This window comes from Tympanuchus pallidicinctus, unplaced genomic scaffold (genome assembly GCF_026119805.1).
Source record: "Tympanuchus pallidicinctus isolate F22 unplaced genomic scaffold, pur_lepc_1.0 scaffold22, whole genome shotgun sequence".
Lineage (NCBI taxonomy): Eukaryota > Metazoa > Chordata > Aves > Galliformes > Phasianidae > Tympanuchus > Tympanuchus pallidicinctus.
In genome coordinates this window covers 5,889,428-5,910,756 of record NW_026294739.1, presented here as the reverse complement: position 1 = coordinate 5,910,756, position 21,329 = coordinate 5,889,428, and the positions used below count along the sequence as shown (strand labels likewise).

The 21,329-nt window shown below is 39.7% G+C and overlaps 2 protein-coding genes across 5 annotated transcripts in view; one reads left to right on the top strand and one right to left on the bottom strand.

The window, feature by feature from the left end:
- Positions 1-12,395, top strand: part of SPSB4 (splA/ryanodine receptor domain and SOCS box containing 4) — a 90,264-nt gene extending 77,869 nt beyond the window's left edge. For both annotated transcript variants that reach the window (XM_052687078.1, XM_052687077.1), the window contains exon 3: positions 10,540-12,395. In XM_052687078.1, coding sequence (XP_052543038.1) covers positions 10,540-10,667 — 128 coding nt within the window. In that variant the 3' untranslated portion in view covers positions 10,668-12,395. The remainder of the gene's footprint in view (positions 1-10,539) is intronic.
- Positions 1-21,329, bottom strand: part of PXYLP1 (2-phosphoxylose phosphatase 1) — an 858,650-nt gene that overhangs the window by 297,025 nt on the left and 540,296 nt on the right. The gene's annotated exons all lie outside the window — the stretch shown is intronic.

Genomic DNA, 21,329 nt, shown 5'->3' with positions numbered 1-21,329 from the left:
TGCTAAGCTCTGCTCTGTGTGACAGCATAGGACCAGAGGGAACGGCATGGAGATGTGCTGGAGAGGGCCAGGTGGGGTCAGGGAGAGGATGTGCACTGGAGGATGATGGGCATGGAGCAGCTCCCAGGGCACTGGGCATGGAGTTCAATGGGCCTTTGGACACTGTTCCCAGGCATAGGACTTGGTTTTGGGTGGTCCTGGAGCCAGTAGTTGGACCTGATACCCCCTGTGGGGCCTTTCTAACTCAAGAGATTTTGGGATTCTGTGATATCCCCCTCACCCATCCCTTTTCCTTCAGCAAACTTTGCGTTGGTGCTTTAAAGGCTCAGAGTGTGATAACATATAACCTAGAGCAGCTGTAGGAATACATAATAAGGAAATCAGCCTTCCTTGCTTTTTTTTTTCTCACAAAATGACCATTTTCAATACAGGAGTGCCAGTTATAGGCAGCAGCACAGCAGTGTGAAATTTCAGGCAGAGCTTTGCCAAGGTTGAAACATGGTTACAGGAGCTTGTGATAAGAAGAGCTGAACAATGGTGAGTAAAGACAGCCCTGTGCATCCAACTTGGGGTATCTGAGTGCTTTAGAAATGTCTTCAGAGAGCATCAGCTGTGTTTGCATGAAAGGAACAACAAATCATATGTTCAGCATGAAAATCAGATCATTTCTAGTACCCATTTTGTGCCAGTAGAGTTTATGTTACTTAAAGAAAAAAAGTCCCTTTCAAGAAATGTAAATATATAAATAGTAATGAAATAACAGGATCGAATTAATGCATTGAGCCTGATTTGCAATTTCATTGCTCCGGATTTATTCCAGTATAATTCTATTAATATGAGAAGTGGAGTAACAAAGTGCCAAATCAGGTCTGTTGTTTGCAGATCTCCCCCAGAGCTCATTAGGGTGTATACAATTGCATTAAAATTTTAATGATGCACTACACAAGTTTTTTTGCTTGGTTTGAGGAAATCTGCATATGCTGGAGCCTCTGGGTAAGTTAAATTGAAGCAATTGAGAAAGTGTCATGTAGCAGTAATACAAGGAGTGTAGTAAAATATTGATTGTCTCTGAACAGCTCAACACAATTTTTATAAATCTAAGCAGGATAGTCATCAGTTCTGTCACCGGTCATCACTTCTGTTAATTATGGCAAAACAATGAAGAAAGCAACAGTGGGATGCAGAAGATGTTTTAATTCCATTTCATTGCCAGCTAAAGTAAGTAACTTTATTATGTAGTATAACATGAAAAACCCATATAGAGAACTACTGTGGTAGGTTCCAGCTGAGAATGTATGAGCTGTAAGCCTTGGAAATCTTGAATGAGCATGTATTGGTTTAGTGTGATAGCATTTAGAAATTCCTGTGAGGCTCCAGAGTGCAAGATGACAGCTTAGTGCATCGTCCCACACAACAAGTAGGTCATAAGAAATGTAACAGGTAGATAGAGTAGGCCACTGGGAGAAGGGCAGACAGAGAAGTCAGACAGTCAAATGGGTTCAGCACATATTTGTGATGCTTTGTCTTTTTGTATGCCTTTCTCTCATCCACACATTTTTATTCCCTCTCTTAAAAAAGTGTCCTTCAGGAGATTAATCAAAAAAATAAAGTGTGCTTAAGAACAAGAGTGAAAATTTAGGATTTCGAACATTAGAATATTCTAAACTGCTGTTATACTGTTAAGACAGGGAATGTTCTAGTGAATCGAGGGATGGGCAAAGATTTGCCTAAAAGCAGTCTGAATTTTTCCCCTAGAACAATAAAAACTTGTTCACAACCACAGAAGTTGTTATATGCAGGTCCTTGTGCAGGGGTGTTTTCTGTGCCTGTTTATGAAGCACGTTTCTTGGAGAGAGAAACTGGAAGAAGTGTTCAGCGTATTTCAGTTGTCATGTTGCATATTGTCTGCACCGTGTGACTACCTGTTACAGGAGCTGTCTGCAGTGGTTCATCCTTGAAACCTGAACTTTCCTTCAACTTTCTCAGTTACTACTTCCCCTATAAATCTATCCATAACTCCCTAAACAACTCAGTGAAATTCTCATCCAAGCTTTAATCTTCTCACACCTTGATACGTTTTAAGTTCCATCTTTATGGCCTGGCATGCACAAACTGAATTTAATGGTGATAAATGTGCTGAGAATAGAATCTGTAAAGTGTGCATTAATCTGTGCCAGGTTCTCATTCCCAACGTGTTAAGCTTGAGGAAGCTGAACTGTGAGGATCTAAGGAGCCCATTCCTGTAACTTAGGCTCATCTTTTTTACAAGCACTTTTTGTTTGTTTGTTTTTAGGTGGTTTAAGGTGTCTTTTCTACTACAAAACAGTTAGATCATCGCTGAAATAACTGTCTCAATTTAGCTTCATCCAGTGTTCAAAACAGAGTGGGGAGTTGTTTTGTGGAAGTATTTGAGGGTAGGAGAAGAGCAAACAAATCTAGTTCAGAAAGCAAATTTTTCTATCCTTCCTATTTGTGTTTTCCTGATGCGAACAGGGAATGAAATCATACGTGTGCTTCCTCTTTCAGAAGAGAAGTGGCCGTGGTTTTCCCTCTCCCCCTCTCAGAGCATACAAAAACAGTAGACTACTGAGCTTTGCTGCTTTCATTGCTGGTATAATTTGTCATTATCTGGATCCATTTTGCAGCTTCTGAGAAAAAGAGCAGTGATCGTAATCTGTGAGGTGGATGAGTAGTGTGTTAAAATATTCTCAAAGCTGAATCATACCTGTAATTTTCATTACTGTGAATGGAATTATAATAAAGCATATGTGCATTTGAATTACCTTTCCTAATTCAGAAAATGAAGGTGTTCTGGAAAGGTCCCACATGTGTTGTCAATGCATTTATTTGTAAATTTATCCCCGATTTGGGCTGTGAGCTAGACTTTATATTGCCCTGTGTTGTAAGTGTGCTTCAGTTCACCTATTGCCTTTATTAAGGTGGACTGTAAACCCACCTGGATGGTAAGAACTGTGCTGAAATACTGTTCAGGCAGATGCTCACTGAAGTCATGATGATGAGCTAAAAAGTTCCTTGGGGCATGGTTAAACATTTGCTTCTGAAGCATTGTAGTAATATTGAAAATTCAGTTGACGATACAGCAGCTTACTTCATGAATTTCTGCGTCTATGAGAGCTTAAGATAACTTTTGCCATCAGGTAGACTAATGCTGCCAGTCTTTATAGGTGTTCTATCAAGTTGCGAGTGAGATTGTTGAGTTTCTGAGAGGTAGCCTAGTGATGTTGAAGGTACTGCTGCCAGCTCTGACAATTAGTGCTGTTAAACCACAAATTATCTTGCAACTCTCTTCTTACATCTGCAGGACCTGTTGTGTTGATCTGTCCTAGACCTGTGGGCATTGTTCTGTATGAGCAATCATTTCTTTTATTTATAAACTGCCTAGGAAACCTCTTGGGTTGTCACACAGTAAACAGCTTCATCTTGGTTTGTTGCCTTGTTTTTTTAACTCCCTCCCAGAACAATCCCCGTGCCAAGACATTTGTTTTTCTTTCTTTTTTGGTAAGGGAAGGGGAGAATGAAAGAGTGAACCAGCTCGAGTTATTTAATTCTGTGGGGGTGATGGACATGTTTGCTCTAACACCATCTCAGCTCCATAAGGCTCACCTCAGGACTTCGACTTGCTGTGAAGTCTCTGGACGAGGCATTTACCCACTGTTTATCAATATCTTTTCCTTAGTAAAACAGGTACAGTGTTATCAGTCTCTGCTTACCACTTGCATGGACCAACACTAAGTCAGTGGAGAATGTTTGAGCTTTCTAAAGAGGGTTGCTAAAATATTTAGATATGGTTCCCTGTATATACCCTTCCTGCAACTGTGAACAGGCAAATTACTTTTCTAGGGAAAAACACTCCTGTAAGTAGTGTGCTTGTGGCCTGTGCTTAGGCTTACTAAATTGAAACTTTTAGGAATAATTGCAAAACTTGCATTGAATTCACTGGATGTGGACATGTGCTCTGGTGCTTTCTGATGATTGTCCTCTCTTGTCTTTCTCATAGCAGATTGCAAGCAGTGAAATGTGAAGAAGAGATTACAAGGAGACATGTATTTACAGTCAAATGACCCATTCTTTATCAGCCTTCTAACAGGAGGCTGCTAGCTTTTGGAAATTTGGGGGGGATTCTTTTTCTTTCTCCTTTCCTCTCAAGAAAGTACAGCTGGAGAGCATAAGCTGAAAACAAATTACACTGCAGAATATTTGCTTGCTCACTGCTGCTCTTTGAGGTTAATTCTGCAAAAGGTTGCCTGACTGAAGCTTTAAGCAGCGTGTAGCTGTTTTACACTTAGAAGCTGAAGGTATGCTTAAATGATTCCCCTGGCCCAGCACATGACATGCAAGCAGTGGGGGCAGAAGTTTAACACGGAGTCGTTTTTCGAACTTCTCTACCTTCCTTTCCTCTTTAAAATATTTAATTTCAAATACCAGATTTTTGGAGGAACATGTGTTAGCTCAGCTACAGCGGGAGAGGTGCTGACATTATATTTATAGTTTTCCTTTTTTTTTTTTCTTTTCTTGCCCAGTCTGCTAAAAGCAAGGTGCTGATGCAGTGCTACAGGAGGTTTTATTTGTTCTGGAAGACAATTGCTGGAGATGCTGCCTGTCAACTGATAACAAAACCTCCCCATCTGTCACCTTTTGCAGAAGGGAGCAGGGTGGCTTGCAGCTGTGCATGAAAGCCCTGCAGGGCAGCAAGGGAATGGTGGTGGGGCTGCAGGGTGTGTGTTCTGCTGCCGAGAGCCTGCTGCTTTGGGCACATGTGTCTGGGAGAAGTGTGACCGTGTGCTCGGGTGTGCTCTTCTGAGTTGCATGCTTCTTGGAAGTGTTGTTCTCCTGGATCTCCAGAGCTGTGCCTAAAATGTGGTGTTCTGAGGTACTCTGTTTATGTGTCTTGCTGGGTTAGACTGCAGAGCTCATAGACATCTATGGCAAAGATAGATAAGAAATTTCTTTTATCTTGTTATGCTTTCACTGAATTTTCATTACTGCTAGGAGATTTATTAGTATTTTTTATGACCAGTCATAACCTATGTTCTTTAAAATATTATTTGCAATTTCCTTTTTCTAGAATGTGCCATTTAAAGAACACAAGTCAAATTTTCCATCAGTTGCATCAGGGAAGTCATAAATATGTCAAAGGGGGTGTATTTATGTACCGTATTATGTTGGAGAAAGATTTTGGCCTGTAGTGTGCAAAATTAAAACAATAATTAAGCTCTGACAGAACGGTTGGAAGGCAAACTACTGCCCTACTTAGATCTGTATGTTTATTGTATGTGATATTTCAAGGGTAATTACAAATTCCTATATACCCTAATTCACCCTAATGGAAATACTTGGGTCACGTTACCCTTTCGCAGGTGTTTTAGTATCTTGAATTAGAGGAAAAATTTAAGAAAAAGATTAAAAAGGAATGCTGTGGTCTGAAGCATGGAGGGCTTGGTGCCCTGATCAGGCTGAGGGCCACCCAGCAGCACAGGCAGGCATCGGGTAGTAATGGAGTTTGCAGAGGCTGAGATGAAGACAGAGTGGTTCAGAGCTGGGGCCTGACTGATGTGGAATTCCTGGAGGATGAGAGGACAGAAGAGGGGGAGTTGGTCAGTATCTACCAAGTACGTAGTAAACAGAAACCATTATGCCTAAATAATGCTCTGTCTTAAGACAGAGGCATCGTGCTCATGAAACTGAGGCGTCTCCTCAGTTTCCACACCTCTGTGCAGCAGGCTTTTGCAGAAGTTCTTTCCTTTCTTTGTTCTTGAGGCAGTGTGGCTTCACCTTATTCCCCTGGTGAAGAGGTATACATTTGGGAACAGGAACAATGTTAATGTTTGTTAATCTTTTATGGCCAGAAATACCAAAGTAGAAGATAACTTGGTGGTTCAAGTAGGCATAAAAAAAAAAAAACTCCTAAAAATTCTTAAATTTTTGTGACACTGGTGCTCACAAAAATCTCATTTTCCAACCAGATTTAGGATTGCTTTTTTCCCCCTAGACAATTGTTATTCTATAAAGTAAGATAAAAATGTACTTTACAAATTAATGAGAACTGCAAATGTTGTGGGTTGCTCTAGGTTTAGAAATTTATTTCAGAAAGTGATTACTGTCGTTTGGCAAGTAACTGCCTTGTGCTGAAAGCTGTTCTTTTGTACAAGCATTATGTAATGTGGCAGTTAATAACATTAATGTTATTGGATGTTAGAGGACTTCAGTATCTTGACGATAAAAGCCTGTTTACAAAGATGAGGCATTCTTGTTGGAGTGCCAGATTGTTAAGTAACCGCAGGTTGCCAGCCTAAATGAACTTGCAGCCTGTAATGATGTGTGAATTGCTATTGCAGATGCATATTTATTGGGAAAATGCTCTGGAACACTTCATTGGTCACAGTTACAAAGCGTGCTGTTAGAATGCATGCATGTATGTGCAGCTTGGCCTGGCTCATGATGGTGTCTACTGCCAGGGGCGCCTCTTGGTGGCGTGCAGCTCTGTGCCAGTGCTGGCAGTGCTCCATGCCCCCTTTTAAATTGAACTTGTTGTGAACTCCTGGGAGATATGGGAACTAAGCCGAGTAGTGATATTTTTTTCACTATTGTTTTTGCTGTTGAAAAGTATCTTTCGGTGATGTGACATCTCTGAGAATCTGCTGTTAGGTAGAGAAGTTTCATACTAACCCATAAATGGAAAGATTCCTGCAGATGCATTCAGAAATGGAACTGCAATTTGGAGGGAGCCAGACCTGGAGGCTACCAGCTAAGCTAGGGCTGATTTTTCTTCTTGAAGTTCTGCTGGAGCCTGAAAGGAAGCTAAGTTTCCTGTGCAAAGCTTGCTGCCATGTGCTGGAATATCTCACTGTTTCTTAGCCTGGTTGGGAATTCAGTACAAAGAACCATTCTTGTGAATTGTGTTTTCTTTACAATTTTGTATTTCAGCCCAGTAATTCATTCCTCTTTTTTCTAATTGATAGAGTATTACTGGAGTGCACATACCTTCACTGAAATGGCTGGATATTCTTTCTTTCTGGAAGCTTGAATTGCTCTAATTTCATTCCATTTTGGGCTATTCTAAAATAAAATATTTGTTTAGAGTTGGGATAAAGAGTAAACCTAATCGTTTACTAAATACTTTGATTTGAATTATCGTTTTCTGCCCTTGCTAGGGACACCAATCAGTTAATATCCTCATACTTAAAAGTTTTTCAAAGGTAAACAGTAGGAAGACATATTTCAGTAGCCACATTTACAGATTACCATGTGGCTTCAGAATATCCATTTTGCTATCTCTTGCATGTTGGAATATTTTATTGTCATTTGCACTGTTGAGTATTTTGGATGCATGAGGTCTGTGTGTGTGTGTTTTAGGTGACGTGCACAGCAGTGTATGCTTGAGACAGTTGAACTTGTCCTTTCCATGCTTTTATCTCTAACCGAACTTCCATGAAAACGTAAGGCAGTTTTGCTGTTTGCATGTGAGTAATCCTGCTGCTGTTAGAGCCGGTGATGAACAGCCTCCTCACCACCATCCAGTTCCCTGCCAGCAGTGCTGATGTCAGCCCAGCTTCCTCTCACCAGGCTCCAGCAGAGGAAGTGACGCAGTTGATGAACTATCAGCACCAGGGCACAGTTCTGGCAGAGCCTGAGCTTAGCACCCAGCTGGGACACCAGCAATCAGCACTTGGTGAACCTGAAAGCATCTCTGAAATTACCACTCACGTCTGTGCTGTGGGGCAGTTGTACTCTGGCCTTTGCCCTGCCGGTTTCTGAGGCTGTGCTGGCACCCTCAGCCCTGGGTGCTGAGGAAGTGTCCCCAGCTGACTCTGTCCACATGACTTTGGGGCTCGGTGCTGCTGAGGGTCCTGCCCAGCTGCTGAGGCTGGGATGCACTCCCCACTGCTGTGGAGCATGGAGTGAAGGCAGTTGTGCAATTGTCAGTCTTTTTGCACAGCCCCTCCTGCCTTCTCAGTGCATACAAAGGCGACTACCTGAAGTCGGCCCAATTTTCAGGATCTAACTCATGCTTCCTAAAACCCCAGCCTTTTCCCAAATGATCTTCATTTGTAAAATACTTCATAAAAATACAGCATAGGAGAGTATTTGCACAGAGGCACATAGCAAATGTTTCGTTGTCGCTCTGTTGAGCAAGGCTGCCTATAACTTTTCACTCTTTAATTTTAAGCAGCTTTACAATTATACGAGCTATTTTGAAACATAATATGATTTCTTTTCCTGAATTTAACTTTTGGTCATTTAGGACTATTCACAGCTGCAAGTTTTTATTTAAAATCCTGTTATTACAAATTTTCTGCAAACTCTTAGCAGAACCAGCAACCCAGAGAATATCACATCTACTTGTGTAGGACAAACTTGTAGGTTTCTTTGTTTCTTTGTTTCTTTGTTTTAACTGCTGTTTCATGGAAAGGAAAATAAAGATGGTGTAGTTAAATTTTTGAGTTGCAGAACACCTTCAGTGTATGTGATTCAGCAGCTGTTGCAAACACTTGGGGACACTTTCTTTAGCATTTCAGAATTCCCTGTAGAAGTGAGAAAAAAGAGGCTCACTTAGCAGTTCAAACTTGAAAAATATTTTAACCTTTCCTTAAACTGTGTTTTAAAGTTTAGAATTAACTCTGTTCCCAGCTGCACAGATGGCTGCATTTTGCATATTCCTTTGTCTAGGAGAAGAAGAGACCATGTGATCAGTTAATGGCTTAAAACACTGTTAGTCTTCATTTACATCTTCTTTATGGGACCCTCAGGGATTGGGGAAGATACTCGGAGAATTGTTGTTTATGGTGTAAGACCTGTGATATGTGTTGTACTCTGTGTCCTGGAACTCATGAGCTATTTTTGCTCTGACTTACTAACCCTTGTTAATGAATTTTAGAGCTTCATTCCTGAAGCATCAATATTCATAATTCTGATACTTAAAAGTTAAAACTACGATCTCAAATATATAGAAAATGTTACTTTATTGCTGTAATGTGTGGGTTCTCTTGAAAAAAAATCTTTGAATAGCCAAAATTCTACATGAAGTGGAAATGGATTGTAAGAAGAAATAGACTTCACAACTGAGTCACAGAAGTGGTTTTAAAGCTAAATATGCTTTTTAGGCTTTCAGCACACCACAGAATGCTTTGTAGGCTTTTTCCTTGGACAGTTTTTGGTAACACCGTAATGAACTGTGCATACTACAAATCAAATGTGGTGCTAGGATAAGTGACAAAAAATCCATGCAGTCAGTGGTCTGTCAATTTTAGTATATGAAGCCAATCCTTAAGCCTGGTATTTTGTCTTCAAGTAGGTTTTAAAATGATAGCAACTGAAAGATTGATAGATTAACTTTTAGATGTGTAAACCTACGTATGTGGGACATGTAAGAGCTCCTGACAGAACTGTTGGGAGCTGAACAATTCTGAGTGCTTGTAAGAAAACGTGTCAAGTTCATAAAAGGCTCTCACTGTTATAAAGGCATGACAGATTTTTGCTCATATTTTGGGATCATTAATATAAATGCTGCTGGTTTTACCCCATAAACACAGAAAGCTTCCTGTAGTCTTTAAAGCTCTTCTGTTTTAGAGCGATGTGTGCAGCCAAGTGCATCTGGTTCAAGTTGTTCTTGAGGATGGGCATAGCCTGTCTTTACAGCTTTATTCCTATTTCTGCTGCAAACCAATCTCCATTGCAAATCCCACAGTTACTGTGGTTCACATTACTACAGAAAGGAAATGCTGTGACCTTTCTGCAGTTCCCTGTAACTTGCACATCAGCATAGGAAGGAGATAGAGTTAAGATAGTTTGAGATTCTGTCATCGTTGTTTGGGTCTCCATTCTTAACTTCTGTCCATCAGGAATTTCAGTTGCTTTGTGTTTTGAGGTTATTTGTGTCTGTGTGAGAGCAAGCACAGTGGCTTCTGGTCTGCTGAATGCTCCTCCCCTCATTTATTAATGGGGTAAAGGTTAAATTCCCTATAGATTTTTGAGGGTCATTTATTTATTTATTTATTTATTTATTTTGCTTCTGGTTGATTTCTAAGAAAGAATGGCTAAGAGAGTGTCACAGGAAAAGCAGTGTTTGCTGAGAAGTCTGGTTACCCTTAAGTACTGTTTCCAGTTCCTGAGGCACAGAAGGAGTTGGTATGCAGGGGTCAGAAGTTGCCAGTTTAGTTCATGTTAACACAACATACGGAATGTTGTGTTACAGAGCAGAAGCTCTTTGTCTTATTAGAAATCTGGAAATGCAGTAACTCATTATGCTGCAACTTCGGAAGTGTGAAAAGTGGTTCTGTGTTATTTTAAGCCTTATAGCTGAAGAAGCTCAGTCTGAAATTGTGGTCAGCTGGAATGATTGAAATGTGCAGCATTATCTCTTTGCTTCTATGGAAGTTCTCAGTTACCTTATGGTCGGCAGGTTTTTCACAGTGCCATTACTAGCTTCACTACTGCTTAACACAATACAGAATCTATATTAATAACACAGACTGTAAGTGGAGATGCTGAGAAATTAACTCTGTCTTTTTTTTCCTCCAGCGGAGCCCCTGCCTTTAATGGACTTGTGCCGAAGATCAATTCGTTTTGCTCTTGGCAGAGACCGCCTGCATGACATAGAAATTCTACCTTTGCCTCTGTCTCTGAAAAATTATTTACAGTACCAATAAGACGTCTAGAACCCTCCGGCCTCACATTGGACTACACCAATGCAAATAGCAGAAAATTGTTTACAGCAAATTAAACATTTTCGTGATGGACACTTAAGTGTTATTTAATTTTTAATATATATATTTTTTTCTGAATCAGTGAAAGCAGATCACTGTGGGGGACTACTAAAGAATGTGAAAACATTGATTTGATCAAGATTCATGTGCTATCTGTTGCCTGTTGTGTTTACAGTCCTGAAAGCCATTATCTTAAGCTGTCATATATTGGTTTACTGTTGATGCCTTGAGTAAATGCCAATAGAAAATCTGACCTGCAAGATCCCCTATCATGCAGGACAGAGCATTCTTCAATAATGTGGCTTTTTGTTTTTATTTTTTTTTGTTTTTTTCTTTCTTTCTGTCTTTCTCTCTTCTATATCCTATCCCACTATGATCAGCTAGCAAAGGAAAACTTGAAAAATGCTTAAATCTGACCTTTGGTATCCAGAGTTGTTAAGAGCTTTGAGTGTTCCTGGCATCATCAGCCTGTAACACCTAAAAGCTCTGACATTAGGGAGGAGAAATTTAAAAAAAAAAAAGGAAGAAAGCAAGCAGGTTGTCTAGAAGAATGTGTGATTTAAAGCATGAAAGGAAAAATCAGATATATGTGTCTGAAAAGTCAATTTTTTGACACGGTAAGTGAGATGCAGTCCATTGCTTTCAAGACCAAATGTAGTCCCTCCAAAGTTCTGCAGTCTATAGCGAAGTGCTCACTACCCTAAGAATTCAGGAGACTAATATTTTAAACAGCTCATCACTTCTTTTTTGAACAAATTTATAATTTTTATGTGGTATGAACTCTAAATACTTGGTTCTCTCTTAATGTATGTGTGGCTATAATGTTTATTTATCTGTTTAGAATCTGTGGTGTTCTCATTTAACTGTTTCCCATTTTGGGGGTTACTGATTTTGTTGTGTTGGTTTTTTTTGTTTGTTTTTTCCCCCCAACTTCACCTGAAATGTTATTAATTTTTCAGGCTCATCCCATTTTTAAGATGCTGCTTTCTATTTGCATTTCTTACATGTTTCAGATTATCAGCCTCATCAGTTACCTAGTTTTTAAACTGGAAGTTGTTGCTATGGCAGGATGTCAAATATTTAGACTGAGCTGCCTTCAGCATATTTTAATGTGAATTTACTGATGAATGAAGAGAAAATTTCTAATAAAGTCTACTGTCCAAAATAAAACTCATGTCTTCTTTGATGAACTTCAACTGCATGCAGAGTTGGAAGTTCAGCTCCTCCTGCAGCTTTGTGAGTGTTTGTGTTTTGGAATCGTTTCTTTGAGTTCCTGTATGAGTGAAGATGATAATACTGCAGGCAGTGTAGTGTCCTGTTTCCTGATTTATGTCACTGTCTTTGAATGTGGTTGTTCTCGAGTCTTACACTTTTAATGTGTTTCTAGCCAGGCTCCTCCTCAAACTAATGCCTCAGTTATGTGTTAAATTGCACTTTGAGATGCAATGATTGTGTTGTAAATTGACATTTGACTGTGTGTGTGTGTGATACAGGCAAATGCCCTGACATGGAGATGGTTGTCCTGCTCTCAGTCACCCCAATTACAAATTCAATCTGAAAAGAGAAATCTGAGGTAAAAATACAGCAATATGAGCAAGTGTGGAAGTAGCAAGAGCAAGATAATGTAATGATGTCAAAAATGAAATAAAGATTTGCTTCTCTTGGGCGTAACTATGCAAGTTGATGACTATTTCAGCATTGATGTATATTTGGGCTTGCTTTCACTTAGGGTGAGAGGATACATGTTGTATCTCTAACTTTGCTAAGGGGAAGAAATTACAGTTGTGGTCAAGATTGCATATTTTTCCCATTTGCTTTGCTTATAATTTGAACCTTTTGTCTTACTAGGTAAAAAGGAAGAAAGTGATGTAAATATGTAAGAACTCATCCAAAATGAAAGAGCAACGTCAGGTGAGCAGCTGTTCAGGAATGGTGGAGTAGTCACGGTACATCTTATTTTTCCACCACTAAAATCCATTTCAGGCAAGCATTTCCTAAAATTAATGTTTTAGTGTCTGTAACTGGGCTTCAGGTTCCTGTGAATAACTACAGTGGTGCAACAGTGGAATTGCTCTTATCCTTTGTTCTTTAGCTAGGCCCAAGATAACAGCCTTTTAATGGTACAGTAATGTGGAACTGATACTGTGAGAAAATGAAAGGTGCCTTTGTGTGTTAATTGAGTTATTTGATAGGATTGAGATTCCAGATGGTACCTCTTTCTCTGTACCAAATGTCCTTACTAGAACTTCCAGACTTTTTTTCTAAACATGTAACTGTCATCCAAGAGAACTTGATTCTTTTTCTGCTGTTCTTTGTGATGCTATGGATGCACCCCCTCGCACTGGGTTCGGGCCCTGTTCTGAAAGGTTCAAAATCTTCTGGGTTTAGTTTTCTTAGTCCACAGAAATGTTATAGAAGAGGATATGCCAGAGACAACTGCCAGTGTTCGTGCTAAACTTAAGTTTCCAAATAGATTCACTTTTAAGAAGGCTGTAGGGAAGCCAGTGTCTGTCAGTACAGCTAAGATTGAGACAAGCAGTGAGGCTAAATCAGAATTCCTCCTCAAAAGAAGTACCAGAACAGAGTCTGCTCTCTGATTTGCTGAATTCCTGCTCCTCACATCAATTCTCAAGGCTCATGTTACTGGAATGTAAACATTGTCAATTGTCTGTTTCTGGAGTGACTTGAGCAATAATTTATGAGGTGCTGATGCATTGGCTTTCTCCCAAAACAGAGGTCAAATGCTAAATTACAATGCAGTTGAAACTTCTCAGTCTTTCTATCCTTTAAGCTTGGGTGTGGCAAGATACCATACTTACTAAAGAAGTCCACCCTCTGACAAATCTAATAGAGAGGATGACTGCTTGTTATAATGCTGTACTACCATATTTGCTGTTAGAGCTCTCTTATTTCTGTATTTTTAATTTAAAACCACTTCAGCTTTTATCACACAAACAAACTTGGGCAGTAGGTGCAGTGACTTTCAGCTTTTATGTCCTTGCCTCTGTACAAGAAGAGCATAGCTTTTCTAGTCCCGATCTGGAAGTTTTCCTGTGGCTGACACACCAAGAATAATAGAAAGTATTTATAGCAAAAGACATGAATCTTTTTTGTGAAATTTAAAGCAAAGAGGCATGTAGCTAGGAGCTGTAACGAAGTTGTGTCCTTTGTGATGGGTAAATGCTAATTAGTGCATTGGAATAGGAATTACTTCACCTACCATTTGATCTTAAATGCACTCCCTTCCTAGGAATTACTGAAGATACAAAGTCCCTTACCTTAAAGTTGTGGTTAAGACTGGATATGTGGTCAGCTTCTCTTCATTATTTTCTGAACATTGCCCTTCATCGTTCTGCAGGTGTTGTAGAGGAGGGAGCTGGATTTATCCACCTAGAGGTGTTGCTTTCAAGATCGCCATTCACAGAAGCTATAACCTCAGTGATCATTTATAGGACTCAGCTTTTAGACTTAGTAAAGCTGTAATTTCGTAACACCTGAATTAGGAGTCCAGTTTGACAAGCTGTTCACATTTAGAATAGCAGCTGATGTATGCATGTCACTGCTGGTCTGACAAAGCCAGTACCATGAAGGCTTTTTCTTCAGATTGGAGCAAAGAAGATGTTCTGAAATGTCTGCATTCTCACCCAGAGGTAATATAATACAATCTGTAGAGCAGCTGCAACACTTAATAGTGCTCTGGTGTTCCATGTTTTTATCTCAACAAATTCACTGAAACTTTCTGTTGAGATAGATTCAGACTTCACAGTTGTTTCTCAGTGTTCACATGAAGCTGGGAAAAGTTCTTATGGGAGTAGATTTGCAAGAATCTTTTGAGTGTTTCTGATAGTTATAAAAAAGCAGCAGGCCCGAGATTCCAAAAAAATTCCTCCTCATCTCCCTTACAGTTGGCATTATTCAACTATAACCATATGTTCTCATGTTACTCAGCAGCAATTGCTATGCAGCAAAATTTGTATCAGGTCCAGCAGTGCTCGTTCAGGTATAGTTCCCACTGACATCAGTGGGAGATCTGCCTGAGTCAGCACTGCTGACTTTGGTTCCCATGTAAAAACCCCCAAACATTTCCAATACATTGTATTGAGTGATATTTTTTTAATATGTTAGTGATGTCAAGCAGATGGTTTCTGCAGAAGTTTTTTTAATTTGGAAAAACATGCTGGCAAAGTGCAGTTAGGTGAATGCTTTGAGAAAGTTAAACGAAAAAACGGTGTCTAGTTGAGACTGGGAGTGATATTCAAAGGGGAAGCTAGACTTTGGCTCTGCAGTGGTGATTTTCAAAAACATAAACCTCATAGTGGTTTTAATTCTGCATGCTTAAAAGAATTCAGGGTCTTTATTCATTTCTTTTTATTTCATGAGAGAACGTCTGGTGATCATGAAGTAAAAATCTTTCGTTTGCTTGATAAATAAAATATTTTTAAAAAGTTATTCCTTAGGAAATGTTCTTTGTAGATATAGAGCCATGTGAAATACAGAACATGCAGAGGCCAAAATGAATGGCCTCACTGCCCCTTTTTTTTATTTAGATTGCAGTGATTCCTTCAGAGAAGAACTGCAGTGTTTTACAGGCAGTGTTTAAAATAAGCTGTTTGGAAGCATCTGACTCAAAGCAGAACACCACTGACTGCAGGTAAAGGAGAGCAAATAGAAGTGTGCAACAGTGGGGGCAAAGCTCTTGAGAATAGCATTTCTGTTGGAATTCAACAAATTCCAACAGCAGTAAGTTGTGCTGTGTTTCTGTCTCTTCTTGTAGGCTCTCTATGAGGTGCAAGTAAAACTCGAGGAAGGCTGTTCATGCTTCTGTCACCACCAGGTATTGATGTTTAAAGTTTAAGTGGCCTTTTCCTCCCTGGATATTATTTCCACAGACAGCACCCTGAAACCCCTGCACTGACTACATGTGCCTCAGGACTGAAGGATTCTGGATTCTCTGCAGTCATATGAAGTTACACCTTGTTCTACACACTGGAACTTAAGGAGTTAACTTCTAGGCACAGAGCACAACTGCTCTGTCATTATTGCTATAACTGCAGAAACTTGTGGATACCCAAACTATTTAAATGCAGGGCAAATAAATGCACAGTGAAAGGCAGCTTCACCTGAAATTGCAGTCTTACCATAAATACAGTGTTCATATTATGTAGAAAAAAAATATATTCACAGAGACACAAGTAACTGGTTTCTACATACCTGGGAAACTAATGTGTGCTTTCAATTGCGGAATGCTTCTACCTGTTTACTCTTCACAGAGAAAATCAGTTTGGCAAGTTTACTGCTTCTCCTATAACAAAATGTGAGCAGTTCTAAGACACGTGGCCAGAATTTCGATGTACGCTTTTGGAAGTGACTCCTCAATCACAGCAGAGGTACCTGTGACGTTATTTTGAGGCATGGAGTTTTGCTTTATTTATAGGTAAATTATAGCTGCATTTAATTCATGGGAATTAAAAGGATATGGATCCTGCTGAGTTGAGTATTCTATCAGGCCTTGTTTAGAGATGGAACCAAACAAACCCAAGCTACCTAAGTAAAGCAAAGCCTGGCATCAGCTGCTGCAGCTATTAAAATGTTTACCAAGTTCTATGATCTATTTGCATAAATAAGCCCTCCAAAAAAAACCCAAAAAAACCAGGGGTAGTTTTGTTTGCATTGGTTTCCAGAACACAGAAGTTGAAATCCAGGTTCTGCCAGAAACTGCCATGTTAGTGATCTGATGATTTTATTTTTCACTGTTTCTTTGTATGAACATCCAAAACAACTGAGAATTTTCTTCTATTTCTTATAGTTCGTATCACCATAGGTTCTGATATCCCTTTGTATTAAGGACCACTGTTTTTTATGTAGTGCTCTAATTCCTTCTGAGATGCTGACGTGAAGCAGACATGCATTGTGGACATCTCCAGCTGCACAGTCACTGGTACCAACTATGTTATGCTATGAAATTGTTGATTTATTTGTGGCTGACATAGTAGAAGGATTTCTTTTCATAACAGTTGTTAATAGGAGCAGGTCCATTTTTGGTCTTGGTTAACTCACTGCTAACAGTAGTGAACTGTGGACAGCACTGTGTTTGGCTCTTCTGTCTGATTACGTCGAGGTCCCAGGTTGAGTTTGTATTTAATCTCTCCAAAGGTAATAGGAGACTACCAAATTCAGGATTTCCTTGGCTTGCATCAGAAACAGTGTTGCCAGCAGGAACACCAAAGTAATTATCCTGTACTCAGCACTGGTGAGGCTGCATCTTGAATACTGTGTCCAGTTTTGGGCCCCTCATTGCAAGAAAGACACTGAGACCCTAGAGTGTGTTCAAAGAAGGGCAACAAAGCTGGTGAGCACGAGTCTTATGAGGAGTGGAGGAAAGAGCTGGGATTGTTCAGTCTGGAGGAGGCTCAGGGGAGACCTTGCTTTCTATAACTACTTGAAGGGAGGTTGCAGTGAGCTGGGGGTCAGCTTCTTCTCTCATGTAACTGGTGATAGAACTAGAGGGAATGGCTTCAAGCTGCGCCAGGGGAGATTCAGGCTGGACATGAGGAAATACTGCTTTTCTGAAAGAGTGGTCAAGCACTGGAATGGGCTGCCCAGGGAGGTGGTGGAGTCACCGACCCTGGAGATGTTCAAGGAATGTGTGGATGTTGTGTTGAGGGACATGGTTTAGTGAGAGCTATTGGTGATCGGTAGATGGTTGGACTGGATGATTCTGTGGATCTTTTCCAACCTTGGTGATTCTATGATAATTTACTGATACTTGCAAGTTTCCTTTCCCACACCTCTTTGATGGGAGGAACAGTTAGTCCCAGTTCTCTTCAGGTAGGAGAGATGCTTCTATTCTCCTGCTGCTGTTCGCTGGGATCTTTCCAGTGTGTCCAGGTGGGCTCTGTTGTACTGGGGAGCCCAGACCTGGACGCTGGGGCTGAGTGGAGTGGAATGGAGCGATGACCTCGAGCTGCTTCTAATGCTTCTCCTGATGCAGTCCAGGGAAGTGATGTCCATAGAGCTGAGGCAGAAGAGCTGTGCTGCCCAGAGTCACATCCAGCCTGGCCTTGAATGCCTTCAGGAATGGGGCATCCACAACCTACTTGGGCAGCCTGTTCCAGTGCGTCACCACCCTCTGAGTGAAAATAATAATGAATCTGTAGTTGTGTCTCAAAAAGTTCTTCTGTATGTGAAAGCCACGGCCTCCAGCTTCCTGCTGAATCTGAGCTGGAAAGCAGAGGTTTGAAGATCCTGGTTTCCTATGTTACTCCTACATTATTTGTTATTTGCTTTCTCCTTTTGGCATTTACTTACAGAAATTCAAAACACTTATTTGTTGAAGGTTTCTGTATTGTACCTATATGTTGAATCCATAGGACAAAGTAACATATCTTGTGAAACCAACTTGAATTGTAAAGGAATAGACAAATTTTCAGACTCAGAAATGCTTCCTACTATTGAAATACAAATGAGAATTTTCAAAGTTAAACTCAAATTAAGGAATTTTAAAACATGATTAGTATAATCAATAGTTACAGTGCAGGAGACAAGGAGATGAAAGAAATGATTCTATTACATTATGGTCTACTTATAGACTCAATATATGTGCTATAGCTTTTGATCTTCCTGAACCTGCAGCAGTTCCTCTGTTTTCTAACAAAACACACCTTTCCTCTTTCTAGTAGGATTTAATGACTTAGCAAGTTTCTGCTTTTCAGATTCTTCATCCTTTACAGTTGAATCTATGAAATTCTTCGATGGTGTAATTGATTAATTTGCATAAATTAAACTTGTATCACTAATTTCAAGTTGTGTTTTGATTTGAGGATCAAAGCTTCAGCCTACCTACCCTGAAAGTTTGTATGTTTTTTAGGCTATTGCATTACTCTCATTGAAGATGTTATCTCTGCTTATAAATTCACTCCTGCCAGGAAGTTTGTTTGTTTGTTTGTTTTTCAGGTTAAGCTGGGGTGTCTTGACATTTGTTTTCTTTTGTTCTTGAGAAACTCCCTTTTCCTCTAATCCTCTTCTAAACTAAAAGAGAACAAAATTGGTGCCTCCAGGTTCATCTGGAGGTGCTTCTCCTTCTATTAGCAGAACAGTTGAGGAATGGCAGGAAGAAAGCCAGGAGAATGCAAATAAGCCAGAATTCATAATTTACATATATGGGTACTTAAAAACTACATGAGTTGGAAGGCTAAGTTGGATCAAATGTCCAATTTCACCCCTAAATAGGAATTGCTAAGCAATGCTGAGAAACGCAGTTCCAACGCACATCTTGGAGTTCTTCTGTCAAAGCAGATTTTCAGCTGTCAGTGTTCCTAACTCAAGAGATTCTAGGCAAATGAATCTTCTCTTGGCCACCTGTGGCTCTCCCAAGGTCTCTGTGCCAGACGCTTGCTGTCTCTGCAACACAAGCAGAGCAAGGAGGTCCCAGAGCATCGTTATCTGCAATACACATTAAGTAATGCAAAAAAAAAAAAGTGGGTTCTTTTTTTTTGCAAGCTGTTAAATCTGTGCTGCCTGCAGCTGCTGATGAAGGGAAAGAAGACGTTCTTGGAAGATTTTCTTGAGAACAGGTTTCATTTCCGTAGTGCTCACATGGGACTGAAAAAAACCCCACCAAAATCAGATGTTAAGTCTAGAAAAAATTATTAGTTCATCTAGTCTTACAGTTTTTATAGGAAAGGTCGTAAAGTCTCACTTGAACAAGTCAAAATCTTTCTCTTTGACTATGATATGTAGTTGGATGACAATAAATGTGTTTCTCTTTCATTGTTTTTAACTGTATATCTATACCTAAAACTGCCTGCTTTGAGCTGCTATCCACTGCTGATTCTTGTCACTTTTTTCCATGAAACTAAATAATAATATCGCCTTCCCAGGTTGCTGCATGCTGCAAGCAAGCCACAACTTGATTGTATTTTGCTGAGCTAGACACATAGTTAAATATTTTATTAGAAGGAAACAACTTTAACTTTTAATAAAATTATATCTCCTGCATACGTGCCAGATTCTACCTTCTCTTAAAACTGGTTTTGCTAGTCAGTGGTCTGCAGGCGGGTAAAAATAGTTCTTTTCTGGCCCTGTTCCACACTTCATTATTTGTGTGAGGAACACATTATCCTTGCTATTTTCCCTTCTTTGTTTCATTTGCTGTGGCACTGCTTTGAAAATTCATATTTTAGCAGCATGTCTGTTTTGACCCTTATGTTTTTTTAGCTGCTATTTCCTGAAATAGCCTCTCTTCTCATAATTAAAACTTGATGTCGTCTTCTTTGATATGTAACTTTGGCTTTTACATCAGCACTGTGTTTGAATACGTATAATTCTTCAAGTGATGTCAATTTTTCTGTGCAACTGCCTGCTTCTCCCTTATTATCTGTCACCCCATCAGACCTTTCCTAATCTGCAAATTTGATAAACCGTGATGTGATAGTTGTAAACAAATCACCAAGGACACTTCAGACAGTACTGAAGTTGACTGAAAATGTTATTCAGTAATGACTGACTGTGGATGTCCTCTTTGGGGACTGTCAGCCAGCCAGGACTTGGCCACTGAATGTGCACATTGCAGAGGATGCTGTCATTTGCTGAAATAAGGCATCACTTACTAGATCAAATTACTTATCAAGGAAAATGTATTGCCTTTGATTAGCAGCTTAAAACAAAATGCAAAAGAGGAGAGTTATAGGAGAGGTGAGTAAACAAAGTGTGTAGTTGAGGAAGGGAACCAGAAGAGAGAAGGTCATAGAGGGAAAAAAAGGAGAGATTTGTTACTTAGCAAAAGTATAGATAACTCTCCTGCTGACTGTGACCCAGTGAGTTAATGCAGTCTTGATGGTGATCTCTAGAAAATATTAAGCTGCAAACAGTTCTTTGTGGCTAAGTGGCAGGGTTAAATTTTGTGGTTTCCTAGCAGTTTTTCACAAATTTTATTTTAATGACAACCTTTCTGTCACTGTGCACTCTCCAGTGTTGTCTATTGAATTGATTTAATTATGTTGGTATTTTCTGTTGTGGTTTTTGTTTTTTTTACTAAACCAATGAGATATTATCAATTCACTTCCATTTGATTACATTTCATAAGTATTTTTACCAGTGCTACACCAGAAAGCTAATGGTGACACTTTGATTTTTACCATTTTTTTCATGCTGTTTCTCAAATCTGCAGAGGGTCTTGCAAGTTAGAAGGATGCTTGTAAAGAGGTGACGTGTGACAACTGGTTTCTTCAAAAGACTCTGTGCTAAACTAAAATGCAGTCACCACATGCACGTCATACAGAAAACATAATTGCTTGTTAAAAACATGAGTTGAGATCATTCCTTTGTTCTGCCACAGACTCCATGTACCTGCCTCACTGTGCCATTGTCACTTCTGCATTTAGAGACGTTTATAGGCAGTCATTAATTCACAGGAGTTGAAAATGGCGTGCTGGAATGACCTGGTGCCTGCCATCTCCTAGTCCCTGCCAGGCCTTGTTTCAGGAAAGCTGTGCTTGGAAACTTCCTAACAAATAGCAAACAACCTTAGAGCTGCTAGTAGGAGGGAAACTCTGGGGTAGCAACCGTATCACCATTAAGTTCAACACTGTGATCAGGTGAAAGTAG